At 37.2% G+C, this 19,194-nt stretch overlaps 1 protein-coding gene across 2 annotated transcripts in view; it reads left to right on the forward strand.

Moving 5' to 3' along the window:
- Nucleotides 1-19,194, forward strand: part of IPO13 (importin 13) — a 54,670-nt gene that overhangs the window by 23,972 nt on the left and 11,504 nt on the right. For both annotated transcript variants that reach the window (XM_087960125.1, XM_087960124.1), the window contains exons 4-15: nucleotides 111-252; nucleotides 1,729-1,895; nucleotides 2,082-2,202; nucleotides 3,598-3,745; nucleotides 4,007-4,188; nucleotides 5,513-5,539; nucleotides 5,894-6,028; nucleotides 9,920-10,063; nucleotides 12,128-12,208; nucleotides 15,768-15,905; nucleotides 16,302-16,398; nucleotides 17,824-17,876. In XM_087960125.1, coding sequence (XP_087816251.1) covers nucleotides 111-252; nucleotides 1,729-1,895; nucleotides 2,082-2,202; nucleotides 3,598-3,745; nucleotides 4,007-4,188; nucleotides 5,513-5,539; nucleotides 5,894-6,028; nucleotides 9,920-10,063; nucleotides 12,128-12,208; nucleotides 15,768-15,905; nucleotides 16,302-16,398; nucleotides 17,824-17,876 — 1,435 coding nt within the window. The remainder of the gene's footprint in view (nucleotides 1-110; nucleotides 253-1,728; nucleotides 1,896-2,081; nucleotides 2,203-3,597; nucleotides 3,746-4,006; nucleotides 4,189-5,512; nucleotides 5,540-5,893; nucleotides 6,029-9,919; nucleotides 10,064-12,127; nucleotides 12,209-15,767; nucleotides 15,906-16,301; nucleotides 16,399-17,823; nucleotides 17,877-19,194) is intronic.

Below are 19,194 nucleotides of genomic sequence, written 5' to 3' on the forward strand. Positions count from 1 at the left end.
TTCTCATCCAACTGAAGGTTAAAAATGGGAGTTTGGGTCGTATGTAGATTCCTATGGGTCTGCCATGATATAGCAGTTTCCTGATTCTGAATTCTTACTACCTTCCATAGAGCACTTCTGGACCAGGTAGATCATTGGCAGAGTTTCCTGGCATTGGTCAACATGATAATGTTCTGCACCGGAATCCCAGGACACTATCCTGTGAATGAGACCACAAGCTCACTTACACTCACTTTCTGGTATACACTGCAGGTAAGAGTTTTCTTCCTGAAACTGATTCCTTCAATGGTATTTTCTTTGCTTGATATGATTTATTTATAAGAGCCATGGTGGTGCAGTGGTTAGAATGCATTGTTGCAGGCTAATTCGACTGAGTGCCAGGAGTTAGATTCTGACCGGTTCAAGGTTGACTCATCCTTCTATCCTTCCAAGGTTGGTAAAATGAGGACCCGGACAGTTGGGGGCAATATGCTGACTCTGTAAACCACTTAGAGTGAGCTGTAAAGTGGTATATAAGTCTAAGTGCTATTGCTACCTCCTGGTTTAGTGGTTTATGTATGCATATTCGACTTGTTCTGTACTTGTAGTAGAAGCACACATTATATAGTTGGTGTTGATATCAATTCCATAGTATGTAGTATGTAAATCAGTAGACAGTCAGATTTCAGTCAGTCCAAAGTCCTTCTTTGTGATCAATACTTTGCTTATTAAAGTGAAGATTCTTGTTTCCCTCCATGCAGTGAATGTTTTACTGGGTAGTAGAACTATTATCTTGCTGCATCTTGTTTCAACCCATGTTTTATTGTATGTCATTGGATTTGAATATCCATCTTGTGTTTAAGTAGGATGCCTTCTCTACATAACATGGCATATTAGGTAGGCACTCCTGCAGTGCTCAAGAACAAGTACGTTTGTTGCTGCATTTCTAAGTGCCAGCTTGAAATAGGATGAGGTCATTTGTTGTTTCAGTATGTGATTGATGTAGTACATCAGCCCACAGACACATTATTAATGAAGGGTGCTGAACTAGAGCTATATAGTCTATTGGAAAAGTGAGAATTTTTTCTGCTATGTCTACTGTACTTCATAGCAATATACTTACTCTTCGTTCTCACTGTATCTTTGACTTTTCATTGGCTATTTTGTACTAGACTGCATGACTTCATTATAAGAACTAATTTATTCCTTACTTAGACAAAAATAAGAAGATGGTAGTAATTGAAAATGTGAACAGGCATACCTGGTCTGTGATATCTTCCATTTTTGCCTAATTGCTGGGAGATGCTGCTGCTTATTTGGTGGATTGACAAAATATAATATAAAGTTGTTCCCTTACTTTATTTTAAAACAAAGATGGGCAATCCATTCTGGAGAACTCAAATAAACTCAGTTGCAAACGTATATCTAAAAGACATATGTAGGCCTACATTTGTATCTTTTTCCCCATTAAAGCAACAGCAGCCTCTTATTGTTGCCTTGCAAGCTAGAACCTAGGAAAAGTGTTAAATGCCAGGAAAGGAATCTGGGGTGCCTTTGCAAATGAACAAGCCAATATCCGGCAGAGCAGCTGAAAGATTTGAGGAAAGTGGTACGATATTGAATTGTGAATTCTAGCTATCTCATCAGAAAGTGATGATAGCAGTAATTTCTTATGACCATATCCAACTCTTAGGATGGTTGTGTCACATAGTTTTCCTTGCAGTTGAGCAATTATCTTTTTGTTTGCAGGATGACATTCTCTCTTTTGATCCAGAAAAACAGGCAATGTATCAGCAAGTGTATCGACCTGTATATTTTCAGTTAGTGGATGTACTCCTACATAAAGCTCAGTTCCCCTCTGATGAAGAATACAGTTGCTGGTCCTCTGATGAAAAGGAACAATTTCGTATATATCGGTATGACCTTTTGCTTAGTGGTGTCTTTTAATATATGAAACGGCTTGTGAACTGCAAAAGAGTAGTTAATCAGATAGTATTGATTGTAATGAAGGCTGAATGTTGGATTGTTAGTGTTTATTTTAGCTATTTCTATGTATTCTTTGTCTTATAAGCAGATATTCTTGTGATTCTTTTCTCTTCCAGAGTGGACATTTCAGATACTTTGATGTATGTATATGAGATGTTGGGAGCGGAACTGCTGAGCAGCTTATATGACAAACTGGGCCGCCTTCTGACAAATTCAGATCAGCCATCCTCATGGCAGGTGAGGATAGAGTTCTGCTGTCAGATGAGAGCAGCAACTGGTGAGCCATTGGCCAGGACTAGGGACTAGAGAGGAAACAGTGTAGAAGAAGTAATGGAATAAATGGGTATTATGAAACTTTTGGCCATTTTTCCAGTTTGAGATCTATATAGGCTATTTCTAACATGGTTAACAACCATTCACAAATATGACTGTTGTAAAAAAAATCATTTTCTGACCAATGTGCATATTTATCACCACTTTTTAGGGAAGTTCTTGGCGGCAGAGAAAAGCAGCTCAGGAAGACATATCTTGTTTAAGCAATCTCTCTGTCTTACAAGGTGGGAAAAAGGAGGAAAAGCGGGTTAGGCTCAGGACACAGTGCAAGATCACTTTATCTGAATGCAAGGACAGCAACCAGTGATCTTCACAATAGTGCTCTCTCTCTTTCTCTCTCCCTCTCTTCCTCTCTCTCTCACACACACTTGCACACTCAGCTACTATTTTGCTTAACAAGTTGTTGGAATGAAATGTGGTTGCTAAATGAAAATTAAACTGCCAATAATCAAGTGCTCCAGCTGAATTTTAGTGAAATGATCTGGATACCTTGGGGCCTCAAACTGAAGCTGTGAGTTTTTTTACTCCTAGATTCATATAGAGATTGCTATAGTAAAGGCACAGTCCCATTCCCTCCGGTGTTACAGAAACCGATGCTTTTACTGACAGTTTAGTGAAAGGTATTAGATATGTCTGCTACATACAGATAGTTTTAATGTTGGGCCACATGTCCATATATGGCAGCTGATCAAAATGGATCACCGACCTCTGTTATCGGAGTGCTACTGGTGTGGCAAACAGTGATGGATATGAAGTACCAATGATGGTAGGGGTTCCTTATCCATCACGGTGACAGCAAACAAAAAAATGGAGCCCATGATTTACAAACCAAAGCATTTAGAAGTAACAATCATGCCGATGCTCCAGAATACTGAGCATGTTGTAAACGAAGTGATGTGTCTATATAAAACGGCCCATTGAAAAGGAAGGTGTGCAAGATATTCTGCTTCTTCTTTCCCCATTTTGAAGTAGTGAAACTGTGAGAAGCCAAACTAGTTAACTTTCAGTCAATTGCTGCTCAGGCCATATATGCAATGGATCACAGAATAAGGACAATGAGTATAATTGGGGATGTACATCCCAGATTCAGATGTAAAAATAATAATAATAATACTTGCTTGAAAAATAATACTTGCTTTGGGGAAAAATTTATATCATAGAATTAACTCTAAGAAAGAAAATGACAATTATATTTTTCTGTGTGAACTAGCTCCATACTGTACCTCTTTTGTCAGAATCAAAATTTGAGAGGGAGCTGTTTGGTGCTGGATTCAAAACATCTCTTTTTGTTTCTGGCAGAACACGGAAGCTTTACTTTATGGGTTCCAGTCCATTGCAGAGACCATAGATGTAAACTATTCAGATGTGGTTCCTGGCCTTATCGGCCTCATCCCGCACATCAGCATCAGCAATGTACAACTTGCAGACACGGTGATGTTTACTATTGGTGAGGAAACTGGGCAAGTGGAGGGGAGAAGTTGTTGAATGGGGAAGATTGCAATTCTGAGATTATGTAGCTGTTACAAAAGGATAGCTTAACTTTGAGAAGGGTTCTGCACACTAATACTTTGAGAGCTGAGTGAGATTATATGTGGGGAAGAGGTTTTCAGCCAAGCGGTGTTGTTTGGTAAGAAGTTGCTATGCTATTCCCTGAATTTGCTTGTTATATCAGCAAAGTAATCTTGACTCGTTTTCTTTTTGTTACTAGGGGCTCTATCAGAGTGGCTGGCTGATCACCCTGTAATGATCAACAATGTCCTGCCCTTGGTATTGCAGGCTCTGGGCAATCCAGAATTATCTATCTCTAGTGTCTCTACTCTTAAGAAGATATGCCGTGAGTGTAAATATGACTTGCCTCCGTATGCTGCCAACATTGTTGCTGTCTCTCAGGTAACACAAAACATGGTTTAATGCAATTAAAATCATAGATGGATAATTAAAATAAATAATACCCTTATTGAAATAGATCCAGAAGTTTCATCCATCACTCTCTATGTCACCATACCCAATAATGGAATATTTGAGATTAGCCTATATTTAGAAAAAAAGACACTTGGTCAAAAGAAGGCTTTTTCAATAGAGGTGGTAAAACTGTCTCTTTTAAACAGGCAGCAGCACATTGTTGTCTCAATAGTTGCAGATCAGCTCCCTTGATATCATGGCAACAGTAGCTGTCAGTCTAATCAGCCAGCAAAGTCAGTGGTTCAGCAAGCAAATGCTGACCTTCGTCTCTCCACCTACCCTGCCCATGTCCTTGAGATTGACAAGCCAAAAAGAAACCACATGAAGTTATTTGGTTATTTCCTTGTGACCTGCCCCAACCCTGGAATCCAAATCAAATTAAACCATTCTGCAGAGAATGATGAAAATTGCTCACAGCGAGCTTCCAACTGTTCCAGCTTCTCTCCCCAGTATGTTGATGGAGGCAAGGCCACATTAAAAACAGAGGATGAGTCATCTGTAGTATGCACAGGGTGAGTGCAGATATGTGTTTATAGATTTATAAGGTGGGGGGAGGGCATGGATGTGTACAGAATAATAAGGAAATAAAATGTATAACTTAGTCCTCTTCATTGTTGGTATGCAGCGTCTGACTTAGAAATTACCTTTCTGAGGATATATGGTCCTTGAGGGTGGGTAGGAAGAATTCCATACTGCTGGTATTCAAAGAGTGAAAAATCTAAGCTTTTTAAGCAATATTTAGCATTGATATAGATGCACAATAGTAGTCTTTTTACAGTAGTAAGAATAATAAGAGCATTCTAAATAGCATATATGACCTGTATCGATGTGTGTTTATAGATGAATTCAACTGAGTTGATAATCTTTGTATCTTGTCCAACTACAGATTTCTGGTGAGATGATTGCATGAAAAGTAGAGGCCGTTCTTTCCCCAGTAATAGAAATTTAGTTAGGATGGCTCATTGTCTTTCCCTTGTTTAAATGTTACCTATGTTGTATATGATAAGTTCTATTGACTCTGGCAAGTAGAATCCCGGAGGCAAAATCTTTACAATCAATTGCCTATAATGAAATCCTGATTGCTATTCTTTTTTTTTTTTTATTTGTACATTTTTCTCTGAAGCCTCCAATCCCCTAGAATCTGTATTTGGCTCACAGGATTTTCAGGTGGTACTATGGTTAGGGCATTGTTGATGTAACTAAATTCCACATTAGAGGCAGCATTCACTTTCTTGATTCTTTCCCTCTGTAGGAGGTGCTAATGAAGCAGATTCACAAGGTAAGATTGTTTTCCCCATTCGTCAGGAAATTACAAGTATGCATAAGATATGGTTTCTTATCAAACTACAGTATTTCAGTAGAGTTGAACATTACAGCCAATGTGAGGGTTTATTCGTGAGACAAAATGAGGCTTTCAGTTCTTAAATAGAGATTTAGTTATGTCTCCTAATAACAGAAATGGCCGTTCCTATATATCCTGAATCATGCCATTTATAAACAAGTTTCAGGATAAATTCTCACAAGGCATTGTTAAGTTTAAGCTTGTAGATAATTAAGGATTGAGTGGGAGGATGAAGTGAAATTTTTAAATGCAATAATAAAATTGAAAAAGCTATCCATCTCTTCTTTTTAGACAAGTCAGTGTATGTGGTTGATGCAGGCTCTGGGTTTCTTATTGTCTGCCCTCCAAGTGGAAGAAATTTTGAAGAATCTACATTCGCTTATAACTCCTTACATCCAACAATTAGAGAAATTGGCCGATGAAACGGTGAGCTACATCAGATGCCTGTTAATAGTTTCTGCTTTTTCTCAAGGAAGACTAGACCTCATTATCCTTTTTGTTACAAGTCATGCTTAATTTGAGAGTCCTCTTTTGCTTCCTTTCATTGGTGATTTCTGCCATTGTCCTTTAGTTTGTATTCTTCTTTGTTACAATCCCATTTATCACTTCTACATTTTCTCTTATTAACATGGGGTAGAATAGGATGGATATAGAAAGTATCTCTGAAGGGTGGTTTAGCTACTTTTTATATTATCCAAGTGGAGAGAAATGCACAGTGATGCATGACTGAGCTCCCTGTTGCTCCTTGCTAGTTTTGCACTATTTTTGGAACCAAATGCTGCCCAGGTAGTCCTTGGCTGACAATTTAGCAATTCTTCGAAGTTACAACAGATCTCCTATTTACTACTCGGTCCCGGTGGCTACTCCTGTGGTCACATGACTGCATGTCAGGCACTTGGCAACCAGCATGTATTTATTATGGCCATTTGCAGTGTCTGTGATCACATGATTGCATTTTATGACATTTTTGCCCAAACTCTGGCATTTACTTCCCGTTTGTGACAAAATGGCTCATAGCTTACAATGGTTTCGCTTTACAATTGCCACGTTGCTTAATGACCTCTGCAAAAGTCATTAAATTGGATTGGACACATGTGTGACACTTCATGACTGTCACAACTTAGAATAATAATGGTCTACTCTAAGGGCATCCCTGTCTTACCTTCAGTACAGTCAGCTTTTGGGTGGGGGGAGGCTGACAGGTGCTAGCAGACCAAGGCTCTGCTTCATCCCTCAGCAGATCACAGGAGAGGGCAGAACTGCTCATCTCTTCTGCCTTTTCAGGCTTCCTCTTCCATTGTCTTTCTCCATTAAGAGATGCATATTTTTCAGACTGGAAAAAGCTGCTTACTCTGTTTGCTGCTGCCACAATTATTCAGGCTGCACTATAGTTTTGCAGATCTAAAAGCTCCACTTGAGGTGGAGCAATTGAGCATGGCCAGTACTGAAAGGAAACCCCTAGGAGGCACACTAGTGGCAAGGTATTATCACCCCAAAGTGATTAGACCAGGGGTGTCCAACCTTGGCAACTTTAAGCCTGGAGGACTTCAACTCCTTCCCAGCACAAAGCTGGCTGGGGAATTCTGGGAGTTGAAGTCCTCCAGGCTTAAAGTTGCCAAGGTTGGAAACTCCTGGATTAGACCCTACCATTCCATTTGATTTCTGTACTCTTTGCGGTTATGCATAGATGGGGGAGGTGGAATGAGAAAGTGAGTTTTTCTTAGGCTACCTCACAAATGCATTTTTCTATGAGATTCAATAAAAAGTTAAGTGTGTGAATCCTACGTGCACATGCACACAAACACATACATTCTTCATTGCTTTAGTGGTCTTAAAATTCCCTTACCGTATATCCTTCAGAGAATGGTGGCACATCTGTTCCAAAATAGAAGAAACTGTGTTGGATTAGCAGATCAAATCTAGTCTAACAGTTACTCGGGGTCCCTTTACTAAAATCTGTATTTTAGGAGAATGCTGCTCAGTAAAAGCAGGAAAGCTTCTCCTGCTTGAACAGTAGTGTCTGCCATGACGTACTGAAAGAATTGTGAAATGTGAAAAGGCAGAAGGCCTTTGAAAAGGGAGTAGAGAGGGCATGTCAAAACCATCTGAAGTGGAGTTTCCGGTTTGTCGCTTCGCGAGCGGTAGGGATTCGCGGCTGCGCGATCCTGCCGCGCTAGCCGTTTTGGGGCTCCGACCCGGACGGGTGCGGAGCAAGGCTGCCCTGCAGGGGTAGCTGAAGGTAAGGGGGATCCGGAGGAAGGGTTTGGGGGTGTTGCAGACCCCTCCCTGGCCGGCAGAACCCCCTTTACCAGGACGGTGCAGCGGCGGTCCGCAATGGCCGCCACAAAGAAGTTGACAGCCGGGCAAGTATGCGCAGGAGGAAGAAGAGAAAGTTATTGAAAGTGAAAGTTCTTCTTGGTCGACCCAGGGCTTTGAGATTTATCTAATTTAATTCCTGGAAAAGATGGTTTTTGATGATTTTCCACAAGAGAAAAAAAGCGGCTATTTTGAGTGCTGAAAGGAAAGTTTACTCTCCTCCCGACGGAATTAAGCCGGAAGGGAGAGGATAAAGAAAATATATAAATTTGGATCTTGTTGGAGGAGATGCCTTGAAGACTTGAGGACAGAAATATAATCTTAATAAGGCTTTAAAATATAGATTTGGACTCTTTTTTTTATTTGTTTGATACCACCCCTGGAAGAGGAAGGGGAATTTTGGCTTGCTTGGATTTATTGAGGATTGTGGATTTTGGGATTGTTTTGCCTTTCTCTCGGAATATTTGGTTGGTGTAAGAAGAAAGAGGAATAAAGAAAAGAAAAGATTTATTTATAATGGCTTTCCTTTTTGAAGACCTGAGGGATGAATATGAGCAAACAAAAGCAGCCTGCAAAGATGGCATGGAAAAAGCTTTTCTATTTCTAGAAATGGCGCTGGTCAATTACCAACAGACAATGGAACAGATGGAAACGGAAGAAGAACAACAAGGAAGAGACGAAGACGCCATCTTCATTGAATCCCAAAACTTATCTAAGGAAGAAGGAAGGAAGAGAGCAAGGAAAATGAAGGACTTAAGATCTAAAAAAACATTTGAGAAAGAGAAAATATGATGCAAAGTAAATATAATGATAACAAACAAGAGAAAAAGGGAACGCTACAGAGAAGGGATCCCAGCAAGGCAGAGGTTAGAAGAAGAAGGGGGGTAGGAAGATTTGGTGGGGGAAGAAAGAAAGGGGAAAGGCGGAGAAAAGCCTCAAAGCTTTAAAATTGGATGGGAGAAGAGGGATTTTTTTAGAGACAAAGGATGAAATATAAATTTCTGTAAGAAAGATTCTGCTAAGGTACAGAAGATGGTATTGTAATATTTATATTTGAAATAGTAAATTAGAATGGTTTAAGATTTAATAAGAAATTAAAATGTTGAAGTTTTTAATAATGATTGATTTTTAAAATGTAATAAAATATCGAAGGAAAGGAGGATACAATGTATTTAAACATTTTTGGTGGATAGAATGTACCAAGCAGAACCAAATTGGGTATTTGTTATGTTGAATGTTAATTTTACTAACTTAGGGGGAGGATAGAAAGGCATCATACTCTGATTAGTGATTTCAGGAGAAATTCTTTTTATTATAAGAAGAGATAGAGGGATAATGAATGGGCAAAAGATACAAATTTAATGATTTAATTAAGATGGATTAAATAAAAAAAACCATCTGAAGTGGTCATAATCCCAATTTTTCCCTTAAAGCACATGATCAGTAAAGAGTCTTAAATCCAGAGCAAATAGGTATTGGGACAAACTGAACAATATTATTTTAAAACTGGAACAGCTCAATAGGACTTTAAACTGTCTTCATGGTTGGCTGGGGATGAAACTAAACCAAGTGTCAATCCACACTTGAAGTGTTCAGTTAGCTGCTTTATTGCTCAAACCTGTACACAGGAATCTTCTCAGACTAACCGTTTGCATCTGGATGACACTAGATAAGGTTCAGTGGCATTCAAGGGGGTCAGACTTTGCCTTCTTGTGCCCGCATAGAAGTTCTAGACTAAGTCCCCATTTGACTCCTCCAGTTTCTCTCCTACAGGCAACGTCATCTAATTTAAAAATGGTTATATATGGTATGTATATGTTCATACTATAGTTAGGTGTATACAAAGATTAGCCTGAAGTCTGCTAAGAAAATGAAGCATTAAGTAGCTAGCTGTGTTTCACGGTGCTATTATTTTTTATTGATGCCAGCTTAGAAAATGTGATGATAGTGGCCTATATCCTGGGCCAAGTGTAATGACTATAGTGATACTTTATGTTGCAGCCCAATCCATCTAACAAGCTAGCTATTATCCATATATTGGGTCTACTCTCCAACCTCTTCACCACTTTGGACATCAGTCACCATGATGATGATCATGAGAACACGGAGGTTAAAAAACTGCCGGTGCCTCAGGGCCCCAATCCGGTGAGTGTTGTTGCATAGTTGAAGAAGTTCTCTTTGTATGTTAATACAAGTAATTTTTAATAAATGCTTATTTCCTCTGCAATGCAGTTATTATGAGCAGCTTTACCTGTAGAAAGTAATACTGTCCTTGTTAAAAATTATGATGAAAGTGATATTTTTATATTCCTATATTGTGTTTTGTACTAATTTTATTAAAAGTTTTAAATACAACAATAAAATATAATGCAAACTTAAAATAGGAAAAGGGAAAGAAAAGGGTACAAAAAAGCAAAAAAAGAAAAACATTTCTTCCCAAAAAAGCAACTTCCCGCCCTCATCATGACAAGTATAAATAATTTCATAATCTTTTCATCTCCTTTAATAATAAATATAAAACTTTAGATCCCATAATTCATCTCTTATTCGATGCTAATCATATAAGCAACATCTTCAATCAGCAAAATGACTAGTCAAGAGTTTAAAACAATATTATTTAATATATATAAAACTCAACATTCTACATCTCAGTTGTTAGTTGTAAGCAAAACCCCATTTAAAAGACATAAAATGATTCTGATAGAATAATATAAACAAGGAAATCTAGTTTAACATGACAAGGAGGGACCATTTCTCCTTTAAAAAAGACAAGTTGCCAATACACAACCTTCTATGCCAACAACTCCAAAGAAAACCATCCCAAATAAATTATCCCATTCAAATAAACATTCCCTACCTCAACTATAAATTACAACAAATCCACATTTAGCAAATATAAAGGATTCTAATATCCTAATATAAACAAAAAATGAAAAATTATCATAACAAACAGAAATAATTTCTCATTTTATAAAACAAATACATAGAACTAAAAAGACAGGTACAGAGTCAGTTTAAACGCTATGAAATTAAGATACATAAACTAGGGGAAAAGCTTAAACATCATATTAAATGCAAGCAAATACAATATGCCACATTATTCCTGTCCAAATATTGGCATCCAAAAAGAACCACCTAAAATCACGACATTCCCATTTTAAACATGGTCAAATAAACCAACTTTGCATTCCCCCTTTTTATACAGAACAATCTTTATAATCCATTCAGATAGTTGTTGAACCTTGTTATGAATGTCTTCAATAGTTTAAACAGCCTTGTTTGTAAGTCCAGCAAAAAAGGTATTTATTTCCTTCTTAATTTTTAAAGTCTTATCTATTTTTTCTATCTGATAACAAATCCTAATTCAAAGTTCTGATTGGTAGATTTTCTTACATATGTTTTTCCATACATCTTATTCTGGGAAGACACTGTTCCAAAGAAGACACAAGATAGCTGATATAATTAATTCAAAGTCCTATTGCAGTTCCCATTACAGTTTTCCAAAGATATCTCTGACCATCCTTATAAATTCCTTTTCTTGTTATGTCTCCTATATCCAAACTGTTTTATTTCCCACAAAAATATATTATTTAAGATTAATTTAAAGTCTTTAAAATCCAATATTCTAATGTTTTCTGAGCCTTTTCTCTATGTAAAACTTTTATAGGCAAAACCTTGTCTTACTTTTTTGCTATTTATTTTAAAATTTAATTTTAAGATTAAAAAATTTTTATATTAAAGATTGAAGGCATCGCATTTCATCTTGTCACTTTGAAGGTGTCTTAACTTTTTTGAAGCAGTTAATAGGCAATTTCCACAATGGCCGCAAACATTATCTCCTCTTGTCATGGAGCCATCTTTAGTCTGCCATCTTCCCTGGAAGTCCCCTTGCATTCTTCTGTTCTAAATGAGACTCTTTAGCTGAGTTACCCAAGATCATGAGCAGTTTTATATGACTTTTAGTGTTCAGAACATTCCTTTTAAAAAAAAAGCTTCGTTTGCATTAGTCATTGAGAATGAGAAATATGATATGCATTGTATATTTTTAGATATGCATTACTAGTGTAGTTATAGGAGGTGCCCAAAAGGTTTTCAAGAGAATCTCTGACTCTCTTTCAATCTGAAAATCTGAATGTCTATAAATAAATTCAAAATAATGTAAGACACACTCATTTCTGAATTATATTCTGTGTTCATTCTCCTTTATAGGTAGTGGTGGTATTACAGCAAGTTTTCCAGCTCATCCAGAAAGTGCTCAGCAAGTGGTTAAATGATGCCCAAGTTGTGGAGGTAATGCTTCTTCTAGTTAAAAATAAAACAACCCACAAAAAGGGATACAGGGCAGGGCATTTGCTTCAGATAGTTACCGTGCCTGAGCAGGTGGATTTACTGCTCTGATATCTGGCCAGGGATCTGCTAATACTGGTAACAGAACATTTCTTTTAAAAACATAGGCCTGCTAGGAGGAGAAACCCAGATTTATCCTGTGATTCTATAAAAATATTTGATCTGTGATAGGTACTTGACATACTGCTGTAGTATACTCATCTGAATTATGCTGGTGTGTTTCTTAGCATTAGATCTGCTCTATTTCTTAAATAGCTTGAAATCAACATGCCACCCCCTTTCTAAGGTAAGTTATGGCACATATGAATTGAGTCAAGCATATACACTTAAGAAGCATGATATCATCTATCTAGCAGTAGTGCCATTTGGATTATTATTCATTCACTGTATTTTTATCGCACCACAATTTTGCAATTTTATATGTATATATGTAACCAAGTATAAATATGTATGAACTGTATGAATAACAACTTTGCATTCTTGCCTTATAATAAGTTAAAATCTACTTAAGTTGCTTAAAAAAAAAAAACCACAATTTTACTATGAAAGTATTTAAAACTTCAAAAATATTTACTGTTAATCTAATACCGGTCTGATTTGTTTTTAGCAAAATGGTATCACTTTTATTCTATCCTACATTTTTAATTGTTTAGCATTAATTAAGCTAAATTTTACATTGTGTCCTGTCTGGGGATTGATTCTAAGTGTTTCCTGTCTGGGGATTGATTCTAGAAGATAATTTCAAGTAATTCCCTTAATTTGGGAGGGGCTGAATTGGTTCAGTTCATTTTGGTCCAGTTCAATTTTTTCCTCTGATGACTTGGTAATACAGCTTTAAACATCTCAAAAATGATTGCTGCAGTTAAAAAAAAAAAGGAAAGAAAGTAGTTGGGAGAAAACAGATATCCAGCTGTGCTCATGCAGATATACAAGAAAGGAACATTGAGATTAAAAGGGCTTGCTGTCCTGTTGCTGCACCCTAACCCTCACTAATGGGAAAGCAACAATCATTGTGATCTCTTCTCTCCCAGAGAAAGTGCCATGATAATTTCTCCCTCACTCCTCATTTCCTCTTGTTTTCTTTGTTACTTTATCTTATATAGAATATATATATAAAATACAATTTTATGTTGTTGTAAATAGTTGCAATATCTTTTTTAGGCAGCTCATTTAAAACCAGTGGATAAAAGGAGCCAATTGAAAGGAAGTGCAACAATTGATCTATGTGTATTTCACCCTAGAGAACTGAGAGGTATATCCTGTGAAGAGTTAGGGATTTTTGTAACAACTACCATGAAAGAAAGAAGAAATAAACTATACAATTTGTAACAGGAGATTAGCAACCAGCTGCTATATCTATGGGCCTAGGGCTATTCCTTTGCAGTAGTATTTAGTATGAGACAAATGAGTACTGGAAATTCTTTAAACTCATTTCTGGTTATGTTTTGTTTTCTTGCTTGATCTTTTGCTTTGGGTTACACACTTATTTAAAAAGAAAGATAAGTATAATCAGTACAAACTTGAAAATAAGCTTTTTCATATGGCTAAAATTTTGTTTGATATATCTGCATGACAAATCAAAAGCTGTTAACACTAAATTCTCAATCATTTCCCTCATAAAATTATATCTCTAGTTTTGCCTCAATATGAATGAGGTTCTTTGTTGCTTGAATATAAAATTTAAAAAATTGTGCTAACTTCAATCCCTTACTCAGTGTAAAATTCTGAAATATGTATTTCTGAAAAAGAGGTATCTCACCTATGATTGTAGACATCCAATGAAGGGAGTCATGATTATTCTGTGGTCCCAGCGTTGAACTGCTCTTACTGACTTTTGTAAAAGTCAGTAAGATATTTGAAGAGTACAAAGAGTGCTATCATTTAATCCTTAGTCTTCTCTACTCAAGAATAGTCTTATAATTTTCATTGTCTTTTGCTGAACTATTCCAATTTAATTGAATCTTTCTAAATGTGTGCAGCCCAGAATTGGACATAATATTCAAAGTAGGATTTGTCCAGTGCAAAATAATTGCAAACAATCTTTCTATTGATTTGGAAACATCGCTTCTCTTGCATTTGCCTTTTTTTTTGGTATTGATGTAATGTTATTGATTCATATTGACATTGAAATCAACTACTATTTTTATTTCCTTGCAAGCACAGCTACCCAGTTGTGTATTCTTCATCCTTTACCTTGGAATTCAGTTTTTTGTTTTCTAAATGAAAAAATGGTATCATGTCAAGGGTAGGCAAATCTCTCTTGCCTTCCCCTATCTCTCAAGGAGAAAATTGTCCAAAAAACAAAAAAACCACCAGTCCAGGAATTTCCTGAAATGCCTAAGCTTGGTGAAATGCTCCAAACAGATATTATAATATGTCCCCTATAATTACTGTGTCATGTCTGGGAAAGATTTACAATTTTTTGGGAAAGAGATTATTCACATATTTTCCATGGTGAGACTTGTGATAGTAAAAATTGAAGCCTGTGTGCCTTTTATTTGTTCTTCTGCTTATTTATCAGAGATGCTCTTTAAAGTACTAAGTACATTCACTTGGGTTTCTGAACAGGAGTGATTACTTTTAACACATAGTGCAACTTTTTCTATTGCTTCTGTTCCTATTGAACCAATTTTATATTGCTAGATTTCATTCATGGGACTCTTCCAACATGTCTTTATCAAATCTATTAAATCTTATTTGCTTTCCTATGTTAATAGTTTATTCATCTTGTTTATGTCACATCTAAAAATTAGTGTATTGACAAAAGAGGCCATAAACTTCATGAACCAATGCTCTGTTTGATTTTTTTATTCAGTGCTTCAAAGGCCACTTTATTATAGTTTTCTATAGCAACAAGTATTTATCTAAAATTTCTACTTCAGGATTTTAATGAAGCCCTATAACCAAATTTATAATATTTTGGCCAAATTGTTTCATTAGGCCTGTTGTTTCTTTGTTTAGCATAACTGCTAAACAAAACTGCCCAAATGTGATCTTACAAGGTGCGTACCATCTTGTTCAAGAAGTCTGCCATATACATAACTCAAACCTCCATGGATAAGTAGAAAGTGTTTAAACTATTTGGAAAATAGTAGCTTTCCTAAAGTACACCCTTTGGTGTTTACATGCATATCACAATTTCCAACTTAAAAGTATTTTCACTTCCATTCAAGAAAACCAACTTTTGAAACAGCAGAGAACTGTAAAAGTGAAAAGACTGTAATATTGTAATAGTAGCTGATGTGAGCGAGATAGAATGTTATTTTTTTAAAAAAAATGGGGAGCCAAAGATTGGTCTTTGTTTAACCATGAATTTTTGCTGGATGATCACAAACAAGTCTTGCTCAGTCCACCCTATCTCAAATGATAAAATACAACAATTTTATGCTGCCTCAAATTTCTTCAAGTAAGACTAGAATACAAAACAAGTAACTCCTTAGTTGAGGGGGGAAATTATTTCCTGCACCCGGTTTTCCCTTGACACAGCCTCTTATCCCCACAGTCTGTGTGCTCCATTTTTGAAAAATCTGTGAAGACTCTTCTAGATGATTTTGCACCCATGGTGCCTCAACTGTGTGAGATGCTGGGACAGATGTATAGCACTATTCCTCAGGCATCTGCTATAGACCTCACCAGGCAGGTAAGTTTTTTTTAGCACATTAATCTCTGATAAATACTAAATTCAGAAAGGAAAGTAATACTTGTTGAGCAGTTTTTCTGCCATCTGGTGATCTTGGCTTTTTCTTTTGATATAAGAATTTTACAAAAATGATTTTTTTTTTCTCTGTTAGCTCATGTAAATGGATAGTATGTCTCTCTATGGGCAAAAACAAATGAAAAACTGCAACATCCTTGAACCATCTTGCCTCTTTTGGTATCTTAATACTAAAGTTTTCGCTGATGCTTAAGAGTAGAGACAATTCGTTGGCCCAAATATGAGTAAGGGGAGGAAATTGGTAAAAAGTAGGTTTAAGGATGTGAAATAGAATGCAAAATATCATAACTATTCGATTTCTGTGTTTTCTTACATCCTCAGCTGGTTCACATTTTTGCCCATGAGCCTGCCCATTTCCCACCAATCAAGGCGCTCTTTCTGCTTGTTACATCAGTTACATTAACCCTCTTTCAGCAAGGTATGTATGTCTTGAGACCCTCACTCTTGTGAAGCAGTTGCATTTGGTAACAGTTCTTTCTATTCGTAAGATGTTCAGATTCACATGTAGGGCTGCAGATAGTCTCCGTTCCCTTGTTCAGACGGTAGGCCCTGCTGAATGAGCTCCAGCCAAGTTTATAAATTACATCCTGAGTAATGAGAATCAAATTTATTAGCTTGTTTCTCTCTGAATATCAGTTGCTATTTGAGAGGGCAATAGTGCTATCATATTCTCCTCTCCCCTCCTTCCGGTTCTTTTAAACTGAAACTGTGCCCTTTGTTTGTCAGATTCTCAGTTTTAATAAAAAGTCGAGTTAGTAGTCTTGTTCGCATAATGGTTGGCTTTGAATAAGACCTACCACCTGTAGGGAGTGTGTTGCTATTTAGTTCAACATCACCAGAACAATGTGTTGTCACTCACATCTATCTGTTCCTGTGGCCCAATTTGTTCTGAAGGTTCTGCACCACAACTCCTCTGTCCTTCTGCTGACAGGTTTTCTCTCAGAGCTCTGCTGATTTCGTAGCAAGTGTTTGGGTTTGCCTTTTGCTTCTGCGGAATTGCCATACTGCCATTAAGGTGTCCCTAATTGAGGGGATACGCTTAGAAGTATGTAAATAAAATCAGCATGCAATTGCATGGTATTGAGGGATCTGGTCCCATCCCCAGGAGGCTGGTTGGAACTTGGAACTTGGAATCAGTACTTGAGTGATACCCTGTTAATGCCTAGTTTCATTAGGCAGAATTATGGCATCAACGCAGAGGAGGATGAGTCTCACGGTGCCTGATGCTGAAGAGTGGTTATCAGCAGTCATGCTGGTCTTTCCCTATTAAAAATGTTGCAAAGTTATATACTTCCCAGTCAAGTGAACATTTTGACAAGAGTGAAAGGAGCATAGTGTGTTGGGATGGCCATTACAGTTCAGATGGATTTTAGAACTTTTATTCACTCACATCAATATTGGATTTGTCAATAGACTCTAGAATTATCTTCAGGGACCAAGTATTTTAAAATAAGGATCCACTGCAAATATGATAGTTCTCTAAAAGAAATTGATGTCCAGTTAGCTCCTGCTTCTCTTGTACTTCCCTGCTAGGGTGCAGTCAGTTCCCCCTTCTTATTCCTGGTGCTTGGCAGGGGAATCTGGGCGACATGCCTATTCCTTTGCACTTTCTTTCTGTTCTTGGGTTTCCAAGCTCCATGATTTTTGTATGTTTTGTTTCTTTAACTTGCTTCAAGCTGCTCATGTGCCTGCCCTCTTCAGCCCACCCTGTTGCACCTTCCCCCCCACCCTTCCCTTACTCCTGTTTTCACTTGTAAATTCTTTCTGTATCACATAACTATATGATGTTAAGTTGCTGTTTGTATGATTTTTCTCTTCAGTTACATCTTTATTATATTTTTAGGGCCCAGGGATCATCCTGATATTGTTGATTCATTTATGCAACTCCTGGCACAGGTGTGTTTTAGTTTCTTATTCATTCACTTTCTGTTCTCTCTCTTTCTCTTTTTTAATTCAATTTAAACCTATTTTAGCTTTCTGTTGACAACGTTTTTCCTTTTAGTTGAATATCGAGTTTCTCATCTGTTTCTGTGGAAGTTGAAAACAAAACATTATCCCTTTTCTTAGGTATAAGTTTATCCCTTCTTCTCTACATAGAAATGCAACAAGACCTCTAGATTGGATTTGGTTCAGATCATGTGCTGTGACCTGAAACAGGAGGAACCTTTGGAAAATGGCAAATGCAGTTCAGAAACTTTAAAAATCCATATTGTATATGTGTTGCACGTTTGGCTCTAATGATTCTGAGCTCTTAACAAATCCAGAGTCTCCAGTTGTTGGGTAGAAGTCAGTGATCTAGTGGGTTATATCTAGAAGAGAAACTTGATCTAATATGATTAACAGGACATAACTTGATTTGTCTAAGTGCTTTCAAAGTCTTTTGGTGCTCCATCCTTCTTCACTCTTGTAGAGATTTCCTGGGTTGGTTTTTGTTTTTTTCCAGATGATGAATTTTCATGCTGCCTTGTCTCAAATGTTGTTGTAATGATGTAATGTGCAATGCAGTGAGGTACTGCTCGGATAGTTCAGCTAGGAAATAAGTGGACCGTGAACTGCTTTTGAGTTGGATGAGCAATATCTTTCCTGGAAATCAGCTGCAGGATTATGAATTAATGAAGCAGGGAAGGGCATGATCTTTGATATCATCTGCTTCTCCTGACTACAGCAAGATGCTCTCCTCTTGGCTCTGATTTATTGTTGCTTGGTAAGCTTTTTGTCGGCTGTGATGTGGAAAATGTTTTAGCACCTAGCCCCCTCTTGTGACAGATTTTAAAGCTTGCAGCAAATACATCTCACATTTTTTTCTTCTGTAAAACTAAAGAGATCTCAGAAAAAATATGACATTTTAACACTATTTTAAGAATCGGGGCATCACCTTCTTAAAAATGCTTTTTCTTCACCTGAGGAGGTTGTTTATTTATTTAGTGTATGGCACGTGTTAGCTAGGGATCACCGAAGTGGCTGGCTGCCTCTGTGAAAGGAATTGTTTCGGGCAGTGTTACCTTTACCCATGGGATGCCTGAATGCTGGTAGGCAATCGGGGGAGGCTCCTTTCTTGTCCCTCTGCGGTTTGTTCGCACATGGGAATCGAGCCGCAGGCCTAGTGTCTTACCACGTGAGCCACCGTGGCCCCGACCTAAGGAGGTATTATCTACTCATAGAAAATTTATGAGCCACTGACATTAGAAAAAGACTTTTTGAGATTTGTTGACAT

Source organism: Notechis scutatus, chromosome 3 (genome assembly GCF_049901735.1).
Source record: "Notechis scutatus isolate UNSWTSFEM ecotype Mainland chromosome 3, rNotScu1.2, whole genome shotgun sequence".
Taxonomy (NCBI): Eukaryota; Metazoa; Chordata; class Lepidosauria; order Squamata; family Elapidae; genus Notechis; species Notechis scutatus.